Genomic DNA, 23,203 nt, shown 5'->3' on the forward strand with positions numbered 1-23,203 from the left:
AAAAAACCAGGATTTTAAGTGGGAAAACCATCCTGGAACGCTGATTGATTGATTGATTAATTAATTTATTAATTATGAGCTCTGCTTCCAGTTAACACCTCCAGAATTAATGGAGTTGCACGGGAGCAGGAATCACCGGCTTAATTTTATTAGGAATAACTGGCAATCCATAACATTTTCAATTCCCTATTCACATTCCCCATTTTCCCAGCGACACCTCCCGTTCTGCACCCAAACATGGGAACAGCCCCTGGATTTTCCCACCATTTTCCCACCATTTTCCCACCATGTTCCCACCGTTTCTCCAGGTGGAAAAAGCTGCCATTCCTGAAAATCCGCAGTTGGTTGTCTGGGCAGGGAAGGATTTTCATGCAGTAGGGATCAGAAATCCATAACATTTCCAATTCCCTATCAACATTCCCAATTTTTCCACCAACACCTCCCATTGCACACCCAAATACGGGAACAACTCCTGGATTTTCCACTATTTTCCCCCCATTTTTTCCCCATTTTCCCACCATTTTTCCAGGTGGAAAAAACCGCCATTCCCGAAAACCCGGCGTTGTTTTTCCGAGCGGGGGAGAATTTCCACGGAGCCGGGATCGTCGGAGCTAATTAGCGGAATGGCCCCATTATTTATCCAGGGACACGGAGTCCAATAATTGCTATTGCAGCTCGGAAGCGGCTCCGGGATATTAATTCCCGATTTTTCCTGTCAGCTCCGTACAGTAAAACTTCCAAATGGGCCCCCGAAGGTGCAGAAGCTCATTTTAATCCTCCTTTTTCTTTGGAATTGGCAGAATCTCCTTCCATAAAAGCCGGAAAAAAAGCGGGAGAACGGATAATATTTTGCTCCGAAGGAAGCCGTTAGAAAATCTTATTATTTTTCCCGCTCCCTGACCTTTTCCTGGCTTTCCGCTGGAGGAAAAGTTGCCCTGGATTTGGGGGTTGTGCTGTGCTGAGGATTTTTTGGGAGAACCCAGGGAATGGGGGGGTCCCTTCCCTCTGGAAGCGGAGAAAGGATGGATTGGAGTCCCCATGGAAAGGACTTGGGGTGCTTCCCGTGGCGTGGAAGATTTTGGGATTGGCTTTTCCCAGGATTTCTCGGGGTTTGTCCCGTTTAATTTCCCATCCCTGAATCCTAGCATTCCACGAAGATTCCCAAGGAATTCTCTGCTCTTTGGGGCTGGATGTTGGGTGGGAATGAGGGGCTTTTCTGAGGGAAATTCCTGAGGGACTCTCTACTGGCTGTGACGGGAATTTGGGTGGGAATTCGGGGTTTTCCCCAGCCAGATTCCTGAGGGATTCTCCACTGGCCGAGGCCGGATTTGGGTGGGAATGAGGGGCTTTTCCCACCGACATTCCCAAGGAATTTTCCCTTTGCTGTGCCCAAGCTTTGGATGGGAATGAGCGTTTTTCCCAACCAGGATTTTCCAGAGAATCCTGGAGGATCCTCAAATGAAAACCCCAGGAACAGCACCAGGAATTCCCTTAAAATTCTCCTGATTTAAACCGATCCAAAATCCCAGAACTCCCACAATTCCCCCTGGGAAAGAAAGTGGAAAAAAGGTGATTCCTGGCCAAACCCCCATCCCGGAATTTCTCCATGGGCAGGGGAGGCTCCGACGGAAGAAATAAAGGCGGGAAGTTCCCGTTTTCTCGGGGAAACTCGTAAAGCCGGTCGGAATCCGACATAAACAACAATTTACACCCGGCATTTATCCTGGAAATTGCGGTTCCGTGCGGCTCACGCAGGCGGATAAATCAAATTTTATGGGATTCTGCGGAGTTCTTCCAGGGAAACGGAAATTTAGTGGGATTTGAAAGCTTGGGAAAACAGGGGCCGTTCATCCTGGAAAACATCGGCTCCCACATGGAAAAGGATAAAAATCCATCCCTCGGGATTGGAGCGTTTCCTTAAAAAATGGCTTGGTTAAATATTCAAGGGATGAGCCTGGAAAAATTCCCAGGATTTTTTGGTGTGTTCCTGGTTTGGAGTGGGAAAACTGGGCCTCAGTTCCCTAAAAATAAAAAAAAAGGACTTTAGGGATGATTCCCGGGCTCCTGTGTTCCTGCAGTCTGGGAAGGAGCTGCAGCACCCCAAATCCCGGATTTCAGCTCAATTCTTCCTCCAAATTCCCTGGTTTTTATCCCGGATCCCTCTAAATCCCAGCTAAAACCATTCCGGGACATCCACGCCCTGGGCAGGACGGGAAAAACCTTTGGAAAACTCTTACGCTTCTCCTAATTAATGCCAGCTGGTCATTAATTAATTGTTATTAATTAGGGGCCTTAATTAATCCCAGGATTTTGGGATCCCTGCTACAAATATTCCGGAGGTTTTCCCGGGCTGGGATCCGGGGGCTGCCCCAGCTTTTCCTGGATTTTTGGGGCGGGAATGCGGTTTTTAGGGAAGGGGCTGCTCCCACTCCCAACAAAAACCAGGATGGAGCCAAAGGCTGGGAATTTGCTCAGGGAAGGAGGAAACGCTCCCGGCTCCGGAACCGCCGTGGGTGGGCCCGGATTTAGGGCTGGAGGCTCTGGGGGCGCTTCCTTCCCTTCGGGGTGGGATCCAGGCTGCTCCCGGGGCAGGAAGGAAGGAAGGAAGGAAGGGAGGAAGGGAGGAGATCCCGGTGGGATCCGAGGGCGCAGGGAACGCCCCCGGATCGGGGATGGCTGGCTCTGGAAAAGCCAGCTCCAGGATATTTTTATGGGATTTTTTTTCCTTCTCTTTTTCCCGGTTTTCCGTGGTTTTATCCATGGATCAATGGTCTGAGCCTGGTCTGGTGGGAGGGGGTTGGAAGGAGATCCCTGAGGATTCGCAGTTCCTGGAATTCTGGAATTCTGGGCTTGGGGAATGCTCCCATCCCAATCCCATTCCATGATTCTCTGGATCCTCGGGGATCAGCGGATCTCTCCAAAGGAATCCTCCCATGGAGCCAAAGATATTCCCTTTTCCCAAGACAAAAGGTTGGGTCCGGCTGATCAAGGATCATTCCCTTGATCCTAATTCCTGAAATAACAGGGAACAATTCCGGCCGTTTTCCTACTGAGGATCATCAGGGCCTTCCCAGGAGAAGCTCTCTGGTGTTATCCCGGTTTTCCAGAAGGAGAAAATCCATCACTGGAGAGGGAAAATTGGATTTTCTGGCTTTTCCTGGGATCCAGCAGCAGGCAGGGACATTCCCCATCCTTTGGGGTGACATCCCAGATATTTTCTTTGGGAATTGGGGTGACAGGACACAGCGAATGTGTTCCAAGTGGAAAAGGAGGAGTTCAGGTGGGATTTTGGGGAGGAACTCCCAGAGAAGTTGAGAATTCCCAGATTCCCTGGATCCCTGGAATTCTCCCAGGCCACGTTGGAGCACCCTGGGATAACGGGAATTGTCCCTGCCCATGGAATGGGATGGGAATGGGAATGCAACAGGCTGGGATTTAAGCCCCTTCCATCCCAAACCATTCCACCATTTGGGATTTTCCCTGGTTTTCCAGCAAAAAATCCTGGAGAAAAGCAGCAGGGATTTCTGGGAGCAGGTGGAGCTCCCCCCTTTCCCCCCTCACTCCAGGACAATAGTCCATAAATATTTGCTGCGGGAAATGAGGAGGTGCCGAAAGAGCCCCGGCGAGGCCGGAAAAGCTCCGGGAGGAGCAATCCAAACACACCTGGAGCGGGGATTGATCCGCGCCCGCCGCCACGGCGACAACCGCGGGGTCCGCGGGGATCGCGGGAGCCTTTCTGGAGTGGGAAAGGGAAAAACCCTGCTGGGCAATGGGCACGGCCAGGGCTGGGCTTAGGGGGGCTTTAGGGGTGGCTTTAGGGGTGGTTTAGGGGTGGTTTTAGTGCTCGTTTCAGGGTTTTGGACACCTTGGGCTCTCTGGGAGCTTTTCCAAAGTGGAAAAGGGATAAACCCTGCTGGATACTGAGATCCAAGATGGTTTTAGGCCCGATTTTAAGGGTGGTTTTAAGGCTGCTTTTGGGGTTTATGTCACCTTGGGGTCACCAGGAGCCTTTCCGAAGGGGGGGTGGATAAATCCTGCTGGGTACTGAGCAGGTCCAGGGTGATTTTGAGCCCAGTTTTAGGATTCCGAGCCCATTCCCTCCCCGCAGCCGCGCTCCGCGTTCCCCGGCAGCCGCGAATCCCCGGAATAAAAAATGGGAAGCGTTTAAATGGTGAATGGGTTTCATGTTCCTGTCAGCGCCGAGGGTTTGTTCCCGTTTATAAACTCATCCGTTTGGAATGACATCGGTTTTATGGCAGCCATCAGCCCTGGGTGACGGCGTTCCCGTGTTCCACCATTACTGCCCGATTGGATTTGCAGTAAAGAACGGGAATGGGAATCGTAAATCTCCCGCCAGGAGATTTAGGGCTCCTGGAAGGGGGAATGGAGCGAGCCGATCCCGGTGTTCCCGAGGGGTGGAGGGATGGGAAGGGGTGGGAGGAGGGTGGAGGGCAAGGAGAGGTTTGATCTCACTCTGAAATTCCATGAAAAAAGGGGGAAATGGGGAGCAGAAGAACATTCCAGGAGGGAAGATCCTGCCCTGGCTCAGGTGGGGTTAGGATGTGTCAATCCCAAACTTTGGATCCATCGGCAAAGGGATGAAGGAGTCGGAATCCTACAGGGATGGATGTGGAATGGCCCTGGAATGACTCCGGAATGCGGTCCTGGAATGGCCCATCCCAGCTTTCCCCTCTCCAGGTTTCCAAAGGAATTTTAGGAATTCTCCATGGTCAATTGGTCCTTGAGTATTCCCGGAACACTCGGGATGGGTCTCCAGGTGCTTCCAGGTGCTGCTCCTGGCTCTGTCCCAGCTCATTCCCAGCCAGCCACCAGCCCAGGAATTCCTGCTGTGTATTCCCAGAGCTTTCCACGCCTCGGGAATGCTGTCCCAGTCCCAGGAAATATCACGGATTCATTATCCACCCTTCCCATCGTCCCTCTCCCATCACTTTATTGTTGCTCCCGCCCAGATTTTCTTGCATTTTCCAAGGGTTTTTGGTGATTTGGGAGCACTTGGCTGATTCCCCGCTCCTGGAGATCCCTCAGTCCATGCAGGACCCTCCTGGTGTGGAATTCCAGCCTCTCTGGAAGCAAATCCAGCATTTTTTAACCCAGGATCAGCACAAAGACCCCCCCCTCTCCATGGATTTTTCCCTCTTTTTCTTCTCCTTAATTCACTGCCCGGCGAGTTCCTGATTGACTCCGGGACCAATTAGAGGAAAATTTAATGGGAGAATGGATGAACTCCCGGAGCTTTCCCTGCCATCCATCACTTTTTTATAGCGGGAGCCGGGAAGGAGCTCAGAACTTCCCGCTGGGAATGGGATAATGAGGAGGGCACGGAGAGGATTCCCGGGGATTGCCGGGATGCTGCTCCAGGCTGGGATTCACCGCCCTGATCCCGGCGTTCCAGGCACTGCAGAGACCCCCGGGGAGCCTGGGAAAAGTTGGGATGACAGGATGGATCCCGGAAACCATCCCGGATCCGTCTGCTTCCAGAGTGAGGTGGAGGTGCTGGCTCTGTGTTCCCCCATTCCATAAAACCCCGGGAATCCGCGTGTCCCAAATGTGCTCCAGGCTGGGATTTCCCGTCCCAGTCCCGGCCTCCCAGCCGCTGGAACGGGAGGTGGGACCATGGCATGGATCCCATGAGCCGTCCCGGCTCTGTCTCATCCCTGGCTCCAGGTGGGGTCGGGGTTTTGGCTTGGAGTTCCCCGTTCCATAAATCCCGGGAATCCAGGAGTGCCCGGCAGGGAGGTGGGGGCAGCAGCGGTGACACCACCAAGGCCCCGGCGGGACATCGGGAATTCTGTCCCGGTGGGAATCCGCTCCCAGTCTGGGACTTTGTGGGGATGAGTTTGTCTTTCCAAGGCTCAGGAGGGGCATGGGGCTCCCAAAATCCCAAAATCCCAGAGATTTGGGACTCCCAGAATCCCCATATCAGAGCTGTGGGAATCTTTGGGATTCCCAAAATCCCAAAATCCCAGAGATTTGGGACTCCCAGAATCCCCATATCAGAGCTGTGGGAATCTTTGGGATTCCCAAAATCCCATCCCAGAAATATGTGGCTCCCAAATCCCATCCTGGAGATTTGGGGCTCCCAAATCCCACCCCAGAGCAGAGCCAGGTCCTTCCCATTCCCACCCAAATCCCATTTCCCATCCTGGCAGGATTTGATCCAGAGGCAGCAGGGGAGGTAAAAACCCCAGAAAAAAAACCCGGAAAAAAAACCTGGAAAAAAACCGCTGAGGAAATGGAAACCACCCAGGTCCCATTTTTCAGCCGTAACTCCATAATAAAAATAACGGGATAATGATTTTTTTTGGTTTTCTGGGATGATATTAAAGGCCGGGCTATCGATCCCACATTTCCCCGGCCTCGGCTGGAGCCGCGGGTTCTGACAGAGAGAGCAATAAAATCCTCACTTCCCCAATTTCCCATAAATGTCAGCTCCGCACGCGGCGTTACAAATTCCCGGTGCTGTTCCCGTCCCTCCTTCCCGGGGAATGGGGGAAGGAGGGAACGGCCCCAGGGGGAAGTTTGGGGTCAGATGGAGGCTGGGGAGGGGCTGCGTTCCCATGGGATCCTGTTCCTGGGGTTCTGTGCTATCCCAAATCCCTGGAATTTAGGGGAAGGGCCCAATGTCCGCCCTGGATCCCAGAGCCCTGATCCCGCCTGGATTTTGGGTCCTGGAGCCCTGATCCCACCTGGATTTAGGGATAATGTCCCAATGTTACCCCTGGATCCCAAACCCCTGATCCAACTGGGATTTTGGGGTTCCAGAGCCCTGAAGCCCCCTGGATTTGGGGTCCTGGAGCCCTGGTCCCACCTGGATTTAGGGATAAGGTCCCAGTGTTCCCCCTGGATCCCAAACCCCTGATCCAACGGAAATTTTGGGGTCCTGGAACCCTGATCCCACCTGGATTTTGGGATAGGGACTGAATGTCCCCCCTGGATCCCGAGCCCTGATCCAACTGGGATTTGGGGTTCTGGAGATCTGATCCCACCTGGATTTGGGGTTCTGGAGCTCTGATCAAACCTGGATTTTGGGGTCCTGAAGCCCTGATCCCACCTGGATTTTGGGGTTCCGGAGCTCTGATCCCACCTGGATTTTGGGATTCTGGAGCTCTGATCCCACCTGGATTTGGGATTCTGGAGCTCTGATAATTTTGGGGTCCGGAGCTCTGATCCCACCTGGATTTGGGGTCCTGAATCCCTGATCCCACCTGGATTTGGGGTTCTGGAACCCTGATCCCACCTGGATTTTGGGGTCCTGAAGCCCTGATCCCACCTGGATTTTGGGGTTCCGGGGCTCTGATCCCACCAGGATTCCTGCCCAAAGTTCCCCAAACCCACCCCGTTTGGGGCTTTCCTCCCGAGCCATCACATCCCGGATTTATGGCTTTGTGGCAATCCGAGCTGCCATAAAAAGCAGTTCCCTGGTTTTCCGGCCCCGCCATCCTTTATCCGCTGTCGCTTCCCAGCGCTCCCAGAGGCGGATGCGGCCCGGGCGATCGATGGTTTGTTTTATCTCCCTTTTTTTCCCAATAATTTTTTTAATCATTTCTCCCGCGGATAAATAATTCCCGGGAAAGCCGCGCTCAGCACTTTTGGAGAGGGGGGAAAAGTGATGAGGTCAGGAGAGGGAAAGGGAGGGAGCGGGGCTGGAGCTTCCCGCGGAGTTCCCAGCGGGAATGGGGCACGGAGCAGCCTCCCCAAAAATGGGAAAAGGGATTTAGGGGGACTGGGATGGGATGGGAAAAGGGACAGGGAAGGGGACAGGGACCTGCCAACCCCCACCTGCTTCCCTTGGAATTCCCAGCCGGAATTGGAGACGGAGCTGCCACCCTAAAACTGGGGAAAAGGGGGGGTCTGGACCCCCCTGGGACAGGGGGTTTTAGGGATCAGCACAGCCCCTTTTTTGAGATGAGAAATTTGGGAATTGGGATCCCAGCCAGCATTCCCAGCCCCTTTTTGGGATAGGAAATCTGGGAATTGGGATCCCAGCGGGGTTCACAGCCCCCTTTTGGGATGGGAAATTTGGGATTTGGGATCCCAGCCCCCGCTGCCGCTCCCGGTGGGGCCGCTCCCTCTCCCGGCTCCAATCCTGAGCTTCTGCTGCTTCCTTGTGGCAAAATCTTGGAATGACACGGCTTTTCCCTGAATCCTGCCCCGGGACGCGACCCCAAAGCCCGGGAGAATCCCTTGGGAGCAGCTCCAGGGTTGGGATCTCCCGGCCTTGGAATCTCGGGAGGGAAATCCTTCAGCCGCGTCCATCCCCGCGCTGACCTCTGACAGCTCCTGGAGAATTCCAAGTGGGAATTCTGCTGGCAAGGCCTTCCCAGAGGCTGTAAATATTCCTGGGAAGGTGATGGAGGTGCTTGATTTTCTTGGGATACATTTTTAAAGAGCCAGGATGTAACCCCGGAGTCCCGGTGGGAATTCCCGGGATATTTATGGCAGGAAGGTCCTTTTATTCCTTTCTTTTTATTCCTGAATTTCAGCTCAGGATTAAACCTGGAATTCCCGCTCTCTGACACCCTCATCTCTCAAAAATTTGGGATTTTCCCTGGGATTGCTGCCCCTGTTGGGAACAAGGAAAAGGGGCTGGCTGGGCGAGAGGATCCCACCAGGATTTGGGAATTGCTCCAAGGCTCAGCATCCCAAATCCTGTTTATCCCTGGCCAGGGGAGCTTCATCCCGCTGGGATGGATCCATGGGTGGCTCCTGACCCAGATGGAAAAAAGGGATGGGATGGATGAGGGCTGTGGCTGGAGGGAAGTGGAAACCTCTGGAAAACCAGGAATGAGTGGCTCCAGTTTGATCTCCAGGTGCCCCAGATCAGCTTTTCCATGGGGAGATTGGGAATAAATCCCTGCAGGAATGGGGCTCATCCCTCCCATTCCCTCTCTGGCTCCTTTTGGGGCCGCGGGGTTCTTGGAGAGGGTCGGAACTCTCTGGAAAACCGGGAATGAGCGGGAAGAGCGGGACAAGTTTGATCTCCAGGTGTCCCATATCAGCTTTTCCAAGGGGGAATCAGGGAACAAATCCTGGCAAGAACTGAGGTCACTCCCCCCTCCCTCCTCCTTTGGGGCTGAGAGGTCCTTGGAGGGGCTTGGGACCCTCTGGAAAACCGGGAATGCCGGGGGAAAGCAGCACTGGGAGTTTGATCTCCAGCTGCCCCGTATCAGCTTTTCCAAGGGGAAATTAGGGAACGAATTCCAGTGGGAACGGGGGGTGGGGTCTCCCTCCCTCCCTCCGGAGCCGCGGGGTGAAAGCTGAAAGTTGAAGAGTCCAAAGCCGTCAATCCCGACTTTCAGCCGGCGCTGGGAAAGGGAAATATTTGGATAAGGCGCGATCCGGAGCTGCCGCTGTTTACAAATCCCGATCCCACATCAAACGCGGCTCCCTTTGGGAAGCGCTTCCCGCTCTCCCGGCTCCTTTTGGGAGCTGTCACGGGAATTATTTGATGTTTCCCTCTCTCCTTTGTTTGTTTACGTTCATTAAAGTCGGGAAAATCCATCAAAGGCTTGGCTCCGGTCATCCCGGAGCGCGCGCGGCCGCAGGTGCGGAGCGGCCGGGAATGATGGAGGATCCATTTATCCCGCGGGGCGTGTGGAGGGAATGACACATTCCCGATAAATCCAAGCCCGGTCCCGCCCTTCTGCCTTCCCCCGGCCCTGATGGATGAGCTCCTTATCAGGAACACGGAAAAGCCGCGCTCCAGCTCCGGCCGCGCTGCCCAGCCGGATGCGGGGGCAGAGGGCTGATCCCGGCGTTCCGCGGATTCCCGGGATGAGCTGGCATTTATGGAAGCTGTTCCCCAGCCCTGCCAAACGTCATCTTGGACAGAATCCCAAAAAATGTGGGGTCCCCCCGGTTTTGCCCCGCTGTGGGGAGTTATCCCAAGTTTCTTGCCTCTGGAATTCCCAAATTTATTGCCTCCACAGTTCTTGAGTTTGCTGCCTCCAGAATTCCTGAGTTTGCCGCATCTAAAATTCCCAAATTTGTTGCCTCCTGAATTCCCAAGTTTTCCTGGAATTCCAAACTTTTCCCCAAGTTTGCCACCTGCAGAATTCCCAAGTTTGCTGCGTACGGAATGAGGCCTCCAAGGCCATTCCCCGAAAACGAGGCCTCCAAGGCCATTCCCGGGAAAACGAGGCCTCCAAGGCCATTCCCAGAAAACGAGGCCTCCAAGGCCATTCCCCGAAAACGAGGCCTCCAAGGCCATTCCCGGGAAAACAAGGCCTCCAAGGCCATTCCCAGAAAACGAGGCCTCCAAGGCCATTCCCGGGAAAACAAGGCCGTCGGGCTAACGAGGAATGGTCGGAGCACACCTGAACGCTCCGCTGGAGCCGGAGCAAAAGTCGGGATTTACGGAGTCCCCGCGCGGACAGGAAAGGACGGGAAGTTTATCATGGATTAGGAATTAATGGGGATGAATTCCCGCCCGCTGATGGATGGGGTGGACGCTCCATTAGGGAATGATTTAGGACTTTCCGGCTCATTGTGGCTCAGGGAGGGCTCGGCCGGGCAGGGCCAGGCTCGGAATGTTGGGATTAGGGAAGAATTGGGGAACGGGAAAAGAATTCCAGGGATTTTCAAGTTATGGATCCATATTTTTATATTTTTATATTTTTATATTTTTATATTTTTATATTTTTATATTTTTATATTTTTATATTTTTATATTTTTATATTTTTATTTCCATGTTTTTCATTTTTATGTGGATTTTTTAGGGGATAATTTGGGATGGAAGGGATCCTAAAGCTCATCCAGGATCATGTCCCACTGTCCCAGGATTCCCAGGTTTTTGGGATTAGCTGGGAATGGCAGAGCCCTCCCAGGCTCCGGGATGAGATTCCATAGGCAGATTCTCCATGGGAATTGGATTTTCCATGGGAATTGGGATTTCCATGTCCATAACCCAACCAGATTCCAGGGAAAAAGGGCAGCTCCAGCCTCACCCCTCTGAATCCCGGAATTCCAAGACCCTGTTCCCTATTCCCAATCGTGGGAATATCAGCGGGATCGGGATAAACTGGGATTTCCACCCCCAGCGCTTCTTCCCCAAAGGAAGGGGCTGGAAACCTTGGAATGTGGGAATGGGAACAGCAAATTCCAAGGTTTTCCTTTGCTTTGCTCCCTGCAGGCCTGGAGGAGATCCCACGGCCCGTCCAGGATTCCGGGAATATTTTGAAGCAAGGATACCTGGAGAAAAGATCCCGAGGTAAAGCCTGGAATTCCAGGAGAAGATCCAGGGCTGCCACCTGAAAATTTGGGAAAATCCCAAATCTCCAGCCTAAAAACACCAGGAAAAGACAGGAAATCCACGGATTTCCACCGGCAGGAGCTTCCAGGTTTTTCCAGTGCCTTGCCCGGCTCATTCCCTTTTCCAGAGCATCCAAATTAAATCCTGGAATTAAATTAAGCCCGGCCCAGGCCTGGAGGGCAAAACTAATGAGGAGAAAAAGCCGGGAAAAGCTCCAGGGATTCGGGATCATCCCACATTTAATGCGGAGATAAGAGCCGGGCTCGGAATCAGCCTCGGCCTTATCTCTCTTTTCCCGTGAAAGCCACAAATTATTCCCTTCCCTAATGGGATTTTCTCGGGAATTATTGATGGGAAGAGGCAGAAACAGCTCCTGGCTTTTCCCTGAGCTCAGCTCGGAGTTAGGCCTGGCTTAACTCCCGCTAATCTCTGGTTCAACAACATTTCCCAGAGATTTAACCCTAAACGTGTTCCCTGGCCGCACTGAATCCATGACAGACACATCCCAAAGGAATAAAATTGAGTCTTATTCCTGCTTTTCCTGATTTTTCCTGGTTTTTCCCATTTTTCCCCAATTTTTTTCTATTTTTCCGTGTTTTCCAGAGCCCAGCTTTTTCGGCTCCGATTGGCACAAACGCTGGTGCGTCCTCACCCAACGGAATTTCCTCTACTATGCCAACGAGAAAAGTGAGTGGGAAAAGAATTCCCAGATTTCGGGTGGAAAAGAGACATCTGACCATGGAAAACCACAATTCCCAGCTCCTGGAAAGGGAAATCACAGCTGGATTTGGGTCTTTTTCCATTAGAGCAAAAGGAAGTTTCTGGCAATTCCTCTTTCCCAGAATTTTCTGGCCATTTCCCTTTCCTGGAATTTTGCAGCCATTTTTCATTTCCCAGATTTTCCATCCATTTCTTTTTCCAGAATTTTCTGGTCATTCCCATTTCCTGGAATTTTCCAGCCGCTTGCTTCAGTTTCCCTCCATGGACAAACCCCCCTGAGCTGCATCCAGGGTTGGAAAAAAAGCTGGAAAATCCCAAATTTTGCCCAATTCCCTTTTCCCAGGCAAGCAGCCCAAAGGCTCCTTTCCCATCGAGTGCTACCAGGCCCACCTGGATTCCCAGCTCCGGAAAGATTCCCGGAGAAAATGCTGCTTCCAGCTGCTCTGTCCCGGAAAACGCTCCTACGAGGTGGGAAATGGCAGGAAAATGGGAAATTTGGGGGGAAATGGGATTTTTTTTGGGGAAAAACGGAAATTCTGGGGGAAAAAAATGGGATTGGTGGGGGAAATGGGAATTTGGGGGGGGTGAAACAGGAATATCGGGGAGAAATGGGAATGGACTTCCATGGATCTCCATGGATTAGACCTGACAGCTTTCCTGGGATAGCCTGGCTAGGATTTCCATTTATTTCCATGGATTTCCATGGGTTTCCATGGATTTTCACGGGTTTTCATGGAATTCCCTGGGTTTTCATGGAATTCCCTGGGTTTTCATGGAATTCCATGGGTTTCCATGGAGTTTCACAGGTTTTCATAGAATTCCCTGGGTTTCCATGGGTTTTCATGGAATTCCATGGATTTTCACAGGTTTTCATGGAATTCCTTGGGTTTCCATGGGTTTTCATGGAATTCCCTGGGTTTCCATGTGTTTTCATGGAATTCCATGGATTTCCATGGATTGGGTTTTCCAGCTTTCCTGGGATATTCTGGCTGTGCTCCGCTCCCAATTGGAGCCAGGAGATAAATCCCAGGAATGGCTTTTCCCGCTGCCCCGGGGCTGGGAATGGTGGATCCCTGTCCCCTCATCCCAAATCCCAAATCCCAGATCCCGGGGTAACGGATTCTCCCGGCAGTTCACAGCTCCGAGCCCGGCCGAGGCGCAGGATTGGGTGGAGCAGATCCAGTTCCTCCTCAGGGGTGAGTCTGGAGCGGCTCCTGGTTTTTGGCATCTTTGGGAAGCGTTTTCCCACCTGGATCGGGGCTTTCCATCCACCCCCACCTGGATTTGTGGGGAGTTGCTCCAGCTGGAGACGGAGTAAATTCCAGAAATTCTCTGGAAACCTTTGGAACTTTCCAGAACCTCTGGAACTGCCCAGCTCCCCTCCCCCTGTGTCCCTTCAGGATTCATCCCTGAATTTGGGGTTATTTCCTGGGATTTTCCACGTTTCCTTGATTTTTTCCCATCTTTCCTTGGGTTTTTCCTTGGTGTTTTGCCCGTTCTTGGGTGCAGGATTTGGATCTCCATCCCACCCCTCTGGAATCAGCAGAATTCCCACTTTTCCATCCCTTTTTCCCTGTTTCCGGGCAGACCTCAGCTCCATGACCATTCCCTGCGATGAGGAGGAGGAGGAGGAAGATCTCTCCAAGGACCGGGACAGCTCCGATTCCATGAACGATTCCCAAAATTCCACCCTGAATCCGGAGGAGCCGGAGCTGGAAGGCGATGACATCTATGAGGTGCTGCCAGGTGAGCTCCCAAATTCCCAACTTTTCCTTGGAAAAACGAGAGGAAACCTTGGCCGTTCCCGCACCGGCGCCATTCCCACATCTCCCCTTTAACCCACCCAAAATTCCAAGGTTTTATCCCATTTCTTTACCCCAAGCTTTTGATGGACCTCCCAAATCCAAACCTTGTTTTTCTGGGAATTTCGGATCAGGAGATTCTGCTGGAGCAGCCCTCAGAGTTTTCATGAATTTCCATGGATTTTCACGGGGTTTCATCTGTTTTCATGATTTTCCATGGATTTCCATGGATTTCCACAGGATTTCACGGATTTCCATGTGTTTTCCATAGGTTTTCATGGATTTTCAAGGATTTCCACGGATTAGGTTTTCCAGCTTTCCTGAGGTAGCTGGGCAAGGGTTTTCACGGATTTTCATGGGTTTCCATGGATTTCCATGGACTTCCATGCATTTCCACGGGTTTCCATGGATTTCCATGCATTTCCATGGACTTCCATGCATTTCCACATATTTCCATGGGTTTCCACTGGTTTCCATGGATTTCCATGCATTTCCATGGATTTCCATGCGTTTCCATGGATTTCCATGGGTTTCCATGGATTTCCACGGGTTTCCATGGATTTCCACTGGTTTCCATGGATTTCCACTGGTTTCCATGGATTTCCATGGACTTCCATGCATTTCCATATATTTCCATGGGTTTCCATGGATTAGGCTTCCCAGCTCTCCTGGGATAACCCAACTCACGGATCTTCCTTCATCCCAACCCCCAAAAACCCAGGAAAAGCCCCAATCCCATCCTCCCACCACCCCCTTCTCCCTCCTTTACCTCCTGTCCAAAAACCACGGAAAAAAACCCGGGAGACGGGAATAAAAAAACCGGGAAAAGCCACGGAGAGATAATTTCCTCGGCGTTAATGAAGTTTTACAAAAACAGACGCGGCCGAGGCCAAATAAAATTTCACAGGTGATAAATTTTTCCAATTTCCCGGGAAGGATTCGATGGGAATGTTAAATCAGGAGTGAAGGTGTCCGTTCGGAAGCGCCGAGCGCTGCCGGGGAATTTTATCGACTGGAAAATTGAATCAAATTGCTCCATTAAAAACTCGGCTCCACAGAGATTCCGAAGCTTCCCGGGATGCGCCGGCGGCTCCGGACCCCCGGGATGAGGATCCCAAAAGTGGGGTGGGAGGGAGAAGTGGAATTTTCCAAAGTTTTCCAGGTTTTCCCTTTGATTCAGACCTGGAGAATCCAAGTGTTGGGTGGGATTGGGAAGGCAGAGCTTCACTTCCAGGCCTGATTCCCGGAAAACCCTTGGATCCATTGGATTTGATTCTCAGAAAACCCTTGGATCCAGGATTTGATTCCAGGAAAACCCTTGGATCCAGGATTTGTTTCTCAGAAAACCCTTGGATCCAGGATTTGATTCCAGGAAAACCCCTGGATGGTGGCGAGGGGCTGCTCCTGTCCCCATGGATCCCATTCCTGGATTTCCCAGCTCCAAATCCTCCTGGAACGCGCCTGGGAACGGGACAAGGAGCAGGCAGGGAGGTCTGGAGGATGGGAAGGGGTTTTCCTTGGATGGGAAATGGCTTTTCCATGGATGAGGCTGGAAATTTGGGATGCTGTACCCAGCTCGACTCCCTGGCCATTTTTCCAAGCCTTCCCATCCCCTCTGGAATCCACCTTTTCCCCGGGATCATTCCATCCCTTTCTCCTCCTCTTCCTCCCCAATTCCTCCTTCATTCCCCACATTCCCAGCCTGGAATTTCCCCTCTGGAATCTCATTTTCCTCTCTTCCCATGGAAATTCCCAAATCTGGGATTCATGGATTTGTTTGTCCTGGTGCCCACAACAATTCCGGTTTTCCATGAAAATCTTCTCCGACGCTTCCTCTCCCCACCATCAATCCGGGAATTTTTTATTCCCGGGATTCCCTCGGAGCCCTGGACGTGCTGGAGCTGCAACATTCCTTTCTTTTCCCTGATTTCCCCACTGTTTTCCCGGATTTTTCCACTGGTTTTTCCCTCCCCAGATGAGGAGCTGGAACCGCCATTCCCAGAGGACGAGGAGGATTTCGGGAGCGAGGAGGGTAAGATCCCAACCCAAAGGATTCCCAGGATATGGATGGGGGGAATCTTTTGGGATTTTGGCCACTTTGGAGCATCCTGGGCTGTGGAAAATGTGGAGAACGGGAGAATTCCTGGGAATTGACTCTTCCCAAAGGTGGAATTCCACTTGGGAAGACTCTTCCCAGTGTGAGACATCTCCCACAATTCCTGGATTAAAGGAGGTGTTTGGGATTTTCAAAGCTGGATTTGTATCCCTAAAAAGCCAGGGAGGGCTCCCACAGGAATTTTGGGATCCAGCCCCCCAGGACCTGACCAGACATTCCCAGGATGCCTTCAAGGCCCTCCTGTCCCTCTGGGAAGCAGGAAAGGAGCTGGGATGAGAATTCCTGGGAAAGGAATTCCTGGAAAACTGGGACCAAACTCTTTGGGGAGCACCAATCCCTCAGCCAGCGAGCCCGTGATGGAATTCCATGGAATTCCCGGCATTTCCCAACCTCAACATTCAACATTCCCGTGGATTTGGAGCCTTTCCCATCCTGGGGGAGCTCCAGGAGAACTTTTGGCTCTGGAATCTCCTCCATGATCCCGTACCTGTAAATCGCTCGCCAACCTGACCTTTTGACCTTTTTTTTCCCTTTTTCCCAGAAAATTCCGACCGGGATTACTCCAGTTATTACCAGGGATTGTGGGATTGCCACGGGGACAATCCTGACGAGCTCTCCTTCCAGCGGGGCGACCTCATCCGCATCCTCAGCAAGGTAGGAGCTGGAATTCTGGGGGGAATTTTTTGGGAATTTTGGGGAATTTGGGGGAAATTCTTTTTGGAAATTTGCCTCACTTCCCATTTTATTTTCCCATTTAAAATGGGACAACCTCGTCCTTGTCTTCAGCAAGGTAGGAGCTGGAATTTTTTGGGATTCGAGCTCATCTTCAGGGCCCAAACGTGCTAAAATCACTCAAAATTAAGATTTAAAATTAAACTAATGATGTCAGGAGGGGCGTTTTATTGGTTTTTACTGGCTTTTACTGAGTTTTGCTCTTCTTTACTGTTTTTTACTTGGTTTTACTGGTTTTTACTGGGATCGGGGCCTATTTGGGCCTTGCTTTGGGATGGGAGGAGCAGCTCCCGGTCCTGATCCCGCACCCCGCGCTGGAAACGTGCCAGCTCCCCATTTCTGGGGGATTCCCATTTGGGAATTCGGGGAATTGCCAGCGCTGGGATGCCCCAGGCCGCGTCCATCGGGCTGGCTCCGGGAGCAGCTCGGGGCCACGTCCACGATCCCGGCCGGAATTCCGGCGGCTCCAGGAGCGGCTCCGGTGCCAATCCCTGGCTGAGAACCGACGGATCCGGGGGGCTTTTCCCCAGAAATTCCGGATGCGGGAAGTGGAGGGAGGGAGAGGAGGAGGAGGAGGAGGAGGAGGAGGAGGAGGAGGAGGGAAAAGGTTGGGAATGTTCACTCAGCTGCGCCTTAATTTCCTTTTCAATCTTGTCCCAATTAATTTCGCGGAATTAATCTCGCGGCGCCCGCTGGCTCCGACCACGGAATAGCGGCTCCTGTAAAATCCCATCTGGCGCCTTCCCGGCCTGACATTCCCGGGAAAACTGGGCACCGGGAGCGGAATGGGGTCAGGGAATCGTGGAATTGTCGAGGCTGGGTCTGGGTGTGACAGAAATTCCGGATGCGGGAAGTGGAGGAGGAGGAGGAGGAGGAGGAGGAGGAGGAGGGAAAAGGTTGGGAATGTTCACTCAGCTGCGCCTTAATTTCCTTTTCAATCTTGTCCCAATTAATTTCGCGGAATTAATCTCGCGGCGCCCGCTGGCTCCGACCACGGAATAGCGGCTCCTGTAAAATCCCATCTGGCGCCTTCCCGGCCTGACATTCCCGGGAAAACTGGGCACCGGGAGCGGAATGGGGTCAGGGAATCGTGGAATTGTCGAGGCTGGGTCTGGGTGTGATCCCTGGCGTGGAAACCAACCCTGTGCTGGTGCTCCTTGGGCACTTCCAGGGAAACCAGGCCGTGTTTGATCCCAGGAACCCCAGGAATGCTGATTCCCAAGGGGTCCTGGGCCTTCCAGGGAAATCAGGCTATGTCTGATCCCAGGAATGCTGATCCCAAGGGGTCCTGGGCCTTCCAGGGAAACCAGGCCGTGTTTGATCCCAGGAATGCTGATCCCAAGAGATCCTGGGCCTTCCAGGGAAATCAGGCTATGTCTGATCCCAGGAATCCCAGGAATGCTGATCCCAAGGGATCCTGGGCCCCCTGGATTGGGAGGTGCAGGGTGACAACCCCAGAGGTGCCACCGGCTCATTCCCAAAACCCCTGCTGGGAGAAAACACTGGGAATTCACTTGGGAAAAGGGAAGAGTCATTCCCATCCCCAATTCCCATCCCCAATTCCCATCCCCATTTCCCATCCCCAATTCCCATCCCCAATTCCCATCCCCAATTCCCATCCCCAATTCCCATCCCTGGAAGTGTCCAAGGCCAGGCTGGACTGGGGTAGTGGGAGGGGTCCCTGCCCATGGCTGGGCTGGGAATGGGATGGGATTTGAGCTCTTTCCCACCCATCCCATCCTGGAATTCCATAATCCCAACAAAACCCCGTTCCCATGTCCCCATTCCCGGCCCTGCTCCGTTTTTCCCGTCCCAGCGATTCCTTCTCCGGGATAATTGTGGGAATGTGGTGCCTCTTCCCGCTCTCGGTGGCTTTAGCTGGAAGTGACTGGCGCCCTAAAACTGAGATCCGTTCATTCCCTCCATCCAAAAACTGGGATCCGTTCATTCCCTCCATCCTAAAGCCGGGATCCGTTCATTCCCTCAATCCTAAAACCAGGATCCGTTCATTCCCTCCATCCTAAAGCCGGGATCCGTTCATTCCCTCAATCCTAAAACCAGGATCCGTTCATTCCCTCCATCCTAAAACCCGGAGAGGGAAGCTCCGGGAGAGAATTCCCGCATCCCCCACGGCAGCCGAAGGCGCGGGGTGACATCTAGCGGCATTTTCCGTGGATTTGGGGACGGGGACAGCCCTGCCCCCCGCTCTGTCCCCGGAGGCGGCGCGGGATGAGCCCGGTCCGGGCTCAGCTGCGCTCGGTGCGGGAATGATCCCGCTGGGAACGGCACGAGCACAGGGACGGCGGCAGCTGGAAGGCAGCGGTCACCCCCCGGTCACCCCCGGTCACCCCCTGGTCACCCCTTGGCCATCCCCTGGTCCCCCCCCGGTCACCCCCCGGTCACCCCCCGGTCACCCCCCAGACACCCCCGGTCACCTTGGTCACCTCTGGTCACCCCCCGGTCACACCTCAATCAACCCTGGTCACCCCCTGGTCACTCCATAGTCACCCCTGGCCACCTTGGCCATCCCCTGGTCACCCCCTGGTCACTCCTGGTCACCCCCGGGACAGGGACAGGGACAGGGATGGGACAGGGACAGGGACAGGGACAGGGACAGGGACAGGACAGGGACAGGGACAGGGACAGGGACAGGGATGGGACAGGGACCCCCGGTCACCCCCGGTCACCCCCCGGCCACCCCCCAGACACCTCTGGTCACCTCTGGTCACCTCTGGTCACCCCTGGGATGTGGGGACAGGGACAGGGACAGGGACAGCGACAGGACAGGGACTGCCCAGCCCTCAGGGCCTCCCCTGCGCATCCCCAGATCTGCATCCCAAATTTTCCTCACCCTCAGGAATGAACCCTGCGCATTCCTCATCCCGAATCCCAAATTTTCCCACCCACAGGGATTCACCTGCACATTCCCAGTGCTCCATCCCGAATCCCGGGTGCTCCATCCCAAATCCCGGGTGCTCCATCCCGAATTTCCCCCTCCCATTCCCAGGACAAACCCCCGGGAGAAGCCGGAATTCCATCCCCGCTCCCAGGAATCCCGGGATGAACTCGGCCCGTTCCTCATCCCGCAAATCCCGGGAAGGCAGCGGCCTCGGGCTGGGGCTCCCGGGAATTCCGGGGTATTCCCACATTTCCTGTGGAATTCACCGCTGGGAATTCCGGGATATTCCCACATTTCCTGTGGAATTCCGGGGTATTCCCACATTTCCTGTGGAATTCACCACTGGGAATTCCGGGGTATTCCCACATTTCCTGTGGAATTCACCACTGGGAATTCCAAAAGATCCAGGAAAACCAGGAGGGATCCGGGGTCAGCGCCTCGGGAATTTCCTGGGATGAGCCTCGGGTGGGAAAATGGATTAATTTAAATTAAATGAAAAATTTAATTTTAAATAAATGTAAATTAATTCAATTAATGAATGGAATATAGGAATTAATTCATAAATAGGGACGTGAATAAATTCTAAATGAATTCCTAATTATTAAATGAGGAGGTGGATTAATGATCAATTAAAAATAAATCAGGGAAATAAATGACTTATGAATTAATAAATAATCAGGTAAATTAATGTTAATCAACTAGTAAATAAGCAGGTAAACGAATGTTAATTAATTAATAAAATAGAGAAAGAAATCGATTATAAATTAATAAATGAACAGGTAAACCAACAGGCTTTTAATTAATGTTTTTAATTAATAAACAGATATTTAAGTCATTATAAATTAATAAACAAGCAGGTAAATTCGTGGTCATCAATAATAAATAATAAATAAAAATTTAAAGTAATAAAATCACAATTAAAATGACGGTAAATAATAATTTAATGTCCTACATGGTAAATCAAGAAATGAACGGGCACACAAAACAAATCCCGGGATTCCAAATCAAAACCGGGAATTTTCTCTGGGTTGTCCCGGGCTGAGCAGAAATTGGGGCTCGGGAGCGGGGGAGGCCCCGGGGGCTCTTCCGGCCCCGAAATTCCCGATTTTCCTCATCCTGGGAGCTCCATTCACTCCCTGGAACGGGAGTTCCATGGCCCGGGCTCTCCATTGCTTTTCTGCTTTTAATTTTATAGTTTGCATTTAATACTTCCTATTTTGTGCTTTGTAATTCCTAGTTTCTATTTTGAAATTGAAATTGCATTTTTTTATATTTTACATTTTGCATTTTGCATTTTGTATTTTCATTTTTATGTTTTATTTTTTGCTTTTTATATTTTAAATTTTACATTTTGACTTTCATATTTTTTATATTTTTAATAGATTTTAGTTTTTATATTTTATGTTTTATACTTTATTTTTTAAATTTTTTCTATTTTATTTTATTTTATACTTTATATCTTTTATATGTTATACTTTACCCTTCTTTTTACATTTTATATTTTATTTTTTATATTTTACATTTTATAATTTCTATTTTTAATTTTTTTTCTATATTTTATTGTCATTTTTACACTTTCTATTTTCTATTTTCTATTCTCTATTTTACCTCCGTTCCATCCATCCTCACCCACCCCTGCCGGCGGATTCGGGAATTTTTCCATGGAAAACCGCGGGAAAAACAGAGAAACTGCGGGGGGAAAAACCAATCCCAGAAATCCCCGAAATCCCCGAAATCCCCGAACCCCCGGAACCCCCAGGGCTCCTTTTTCCGGAGCTGACCCCAAATCCCGGCGGGAATTCCGGAGATTCCCGGGCTCGTTCCCTCTGGAATCCGCGGAATTCCCGAGTTTAAAACGATCCCAAAAAAACGAAATAAAAAACCCCAAAGCAGTGTCAGGACATCCGGGACGGGGGAGCCTGGATTTGGGGGAAAATGGGAATTTCCAGCTCCAAATCCCGCTGATCCCGCTGGCTCCATCCTTTATTCCCGGGTTTTTTTAATTCCCTTTTCCAAGCTGCAAATGAAGGAAAATCCCGGTTTTGTGGGGGGAAAGGGAACTGGGGATCCCTAAAAAGGCTGGAATTCCCGGGAATCGCCCCAGGTAAATGCGGGATTCCATGGAAACCGCGGGAATTCATCCCGAGGAATCCCGGGCTGAGCGGAGGTCGCGGATCGGGGCAGGGATGGCATTCCTCCCTTTTCCTGCTTTTCCTGCTTTTCCTGCTTCCCGTGGGTTTGGGATTCTGGGATGGGGCTGGGAATGGGATCCTGGGGTTCCCTGCTCCAGGAATGGGGGAAAAGCGATCCAGTGATCCCAGGGAAAAGGGGAACCCGCCAGGAACCCCGGCCTGGGGCAGGGGAAACCCAATCCCAGTAACCCCAGTTTGGGATCCGAGCAGGGAACACATTCCCAGTAACCCCAGTTTGGGATCCGAGCGGGGAACACATTCCCAGTAACCCCAGTTTGGGATCGGAGCAGGGAACACATTCCCAGTAACCCCAGTTTGGGATCGGAGCAGGGAACACATTCCCAGTAACCCCAGTTCCAGAGACCAGTGGGGAACACATTCCCAGTGCCCCAGTCCCAGTTCCCCCAATCCCAATTCCCCCAATCCCAGTTCCCCCAATCCCAGTTCCCCCAATCCCAGTTCTCCCAGTTCCCCCAGTCCCAGTCCAGACCCCTCTCCCAGCTCCCATGGGTTCCCCCCCCAGGGTCCCTCTCCCACATCCCCAAATTCCCAATCCCAAGGGAAAAACCCCAAAATTCCCAATCCCAAGAGAAAATCCCCAAATTCCCAGTCCCAGGGGATTTGGGATCACCAAACAATCGGGATCAGGATTCCTGCTGGAAAGGGAAGCGGCTGGGATTGGGATTGGGATTGGGATTGGGATTGGGATTGGGTTGAAAATCTGGGAAGAAAAGGGGCGGTTCTGCCAGTTCCTATAAAGCTGTGACGTGTCCGTGTCCCCTTTCCCAATCCCCGTCCCCGGCTTGTCCCCAAATCCCCTTTCCCTGCCCAAATCCAGGGAATTTTAGGGAACAATCACGGTGACTTTTGGAGGGAAAAGCGACCCCGGGGTTTGGCCTGGAAAGTGATTTTTGGTGGGATTTTTGGTGGGGTTTTGGATGGGATTTTTGGTGGGATTTTTTAAATGGGATTTTAAACCTGATTTTTAAATCGGATTTTGGATCTGATTTTTGGTCGGACTTTGGATCCGGTTTTATTCCGGATCCATCCCGGGAACAGAACTTGCTGTTCCCCATCCCGCTCCCTTCTCCGGGGATTTGGGATTGGGGTTGGGGATGGACGGAATTATCCCAAACCCTCCCGCAGCTCCGACCTCCTCCGGCCGCTCCCCTCCATCAGGCGCGACTTTAAAGCCGAAAATAATCGGCCTCAGAGCAAATTTCGGAGCAGGAGCGTGCGATAAACCAAATAAAAATCACTGCCGCGTTTTTATTTCATTTCATTTCATTTTTCCCCCTTTTTTCCCCCGCTGGGACAGGCGGGGAAGGTTCATTTTTTTCCTCTCTCCCTCACAACTCTGCCATTAACTCGAGCCGGGAAGTTTTTCCCCGTGAAAAACGGCCAATTTTGGTGTTGTTCTCCCCGCTCGGCAGCGGCGTTATTAAAATGCTAATTTAAGAGCGGAAAAA

At 51.9% G+C, this 23,203-nt stretch overlaps 1 protein-coding gene across 3 annotated transcripts in view; it reads left to right on the forward strand.

The window, feature by feature from the left end:
* The window catches only part of SKAP1 (src kinase associated phosphoprotein 1), a 61,785-nt gene that overhangs the window by 32,878 nt on the left and 5,704 nt on the right, over window positions 1-23,203 (forward strand). For all 3 annotated transcript variants that reach the window (XM_039704710.1, XM_039704711.1, XM_039704712.1), the window contains exons 5-11: window positions 11,154-11,231; window positions 11,877-11,960; window positions 12,337-12,461; window positions 13,126-13,189; window positions 13,581-13,739; window positions 15,771-15,827; window positions 16,453-16,565. In XM_039704710.1, the coding sequence (XP_039560644.1) occupies window positions 11,154-11,231; window positions 11,877-11,960; window positions 12,337-12,461; window positions 13,126-13,189; window positions 13,581-13,739; window positions 15,771-15,827; window positions 16,453-16,565 (680 nt within the window). The remainder of the gene's footprint in view (window positions 1-11,153; window positions 11,232-11,876; window positions 11,961-12,336; window positions 12,462-13,125; window positions 13,190-13,580; window positions 13,740-15,770; window positions 15,828-16,452; window positions 16,566-23,203) is intronic.

The sequence above is a fragment of the Passer montanus genome, unplaced genomic scaffold (genome assembly GCF_014805655.1).
Source record: "Passer montanus isolate IOZ18808 unplaced genomic scaffold, ASM1480565v1 scaffold179, whole genome shotgun sequence".
Lineage (NCBI taxonomy): Eukaryota > Metazoa > Chordata > Aves > Passeriformes > Passeridae > Passer > Passer montanus.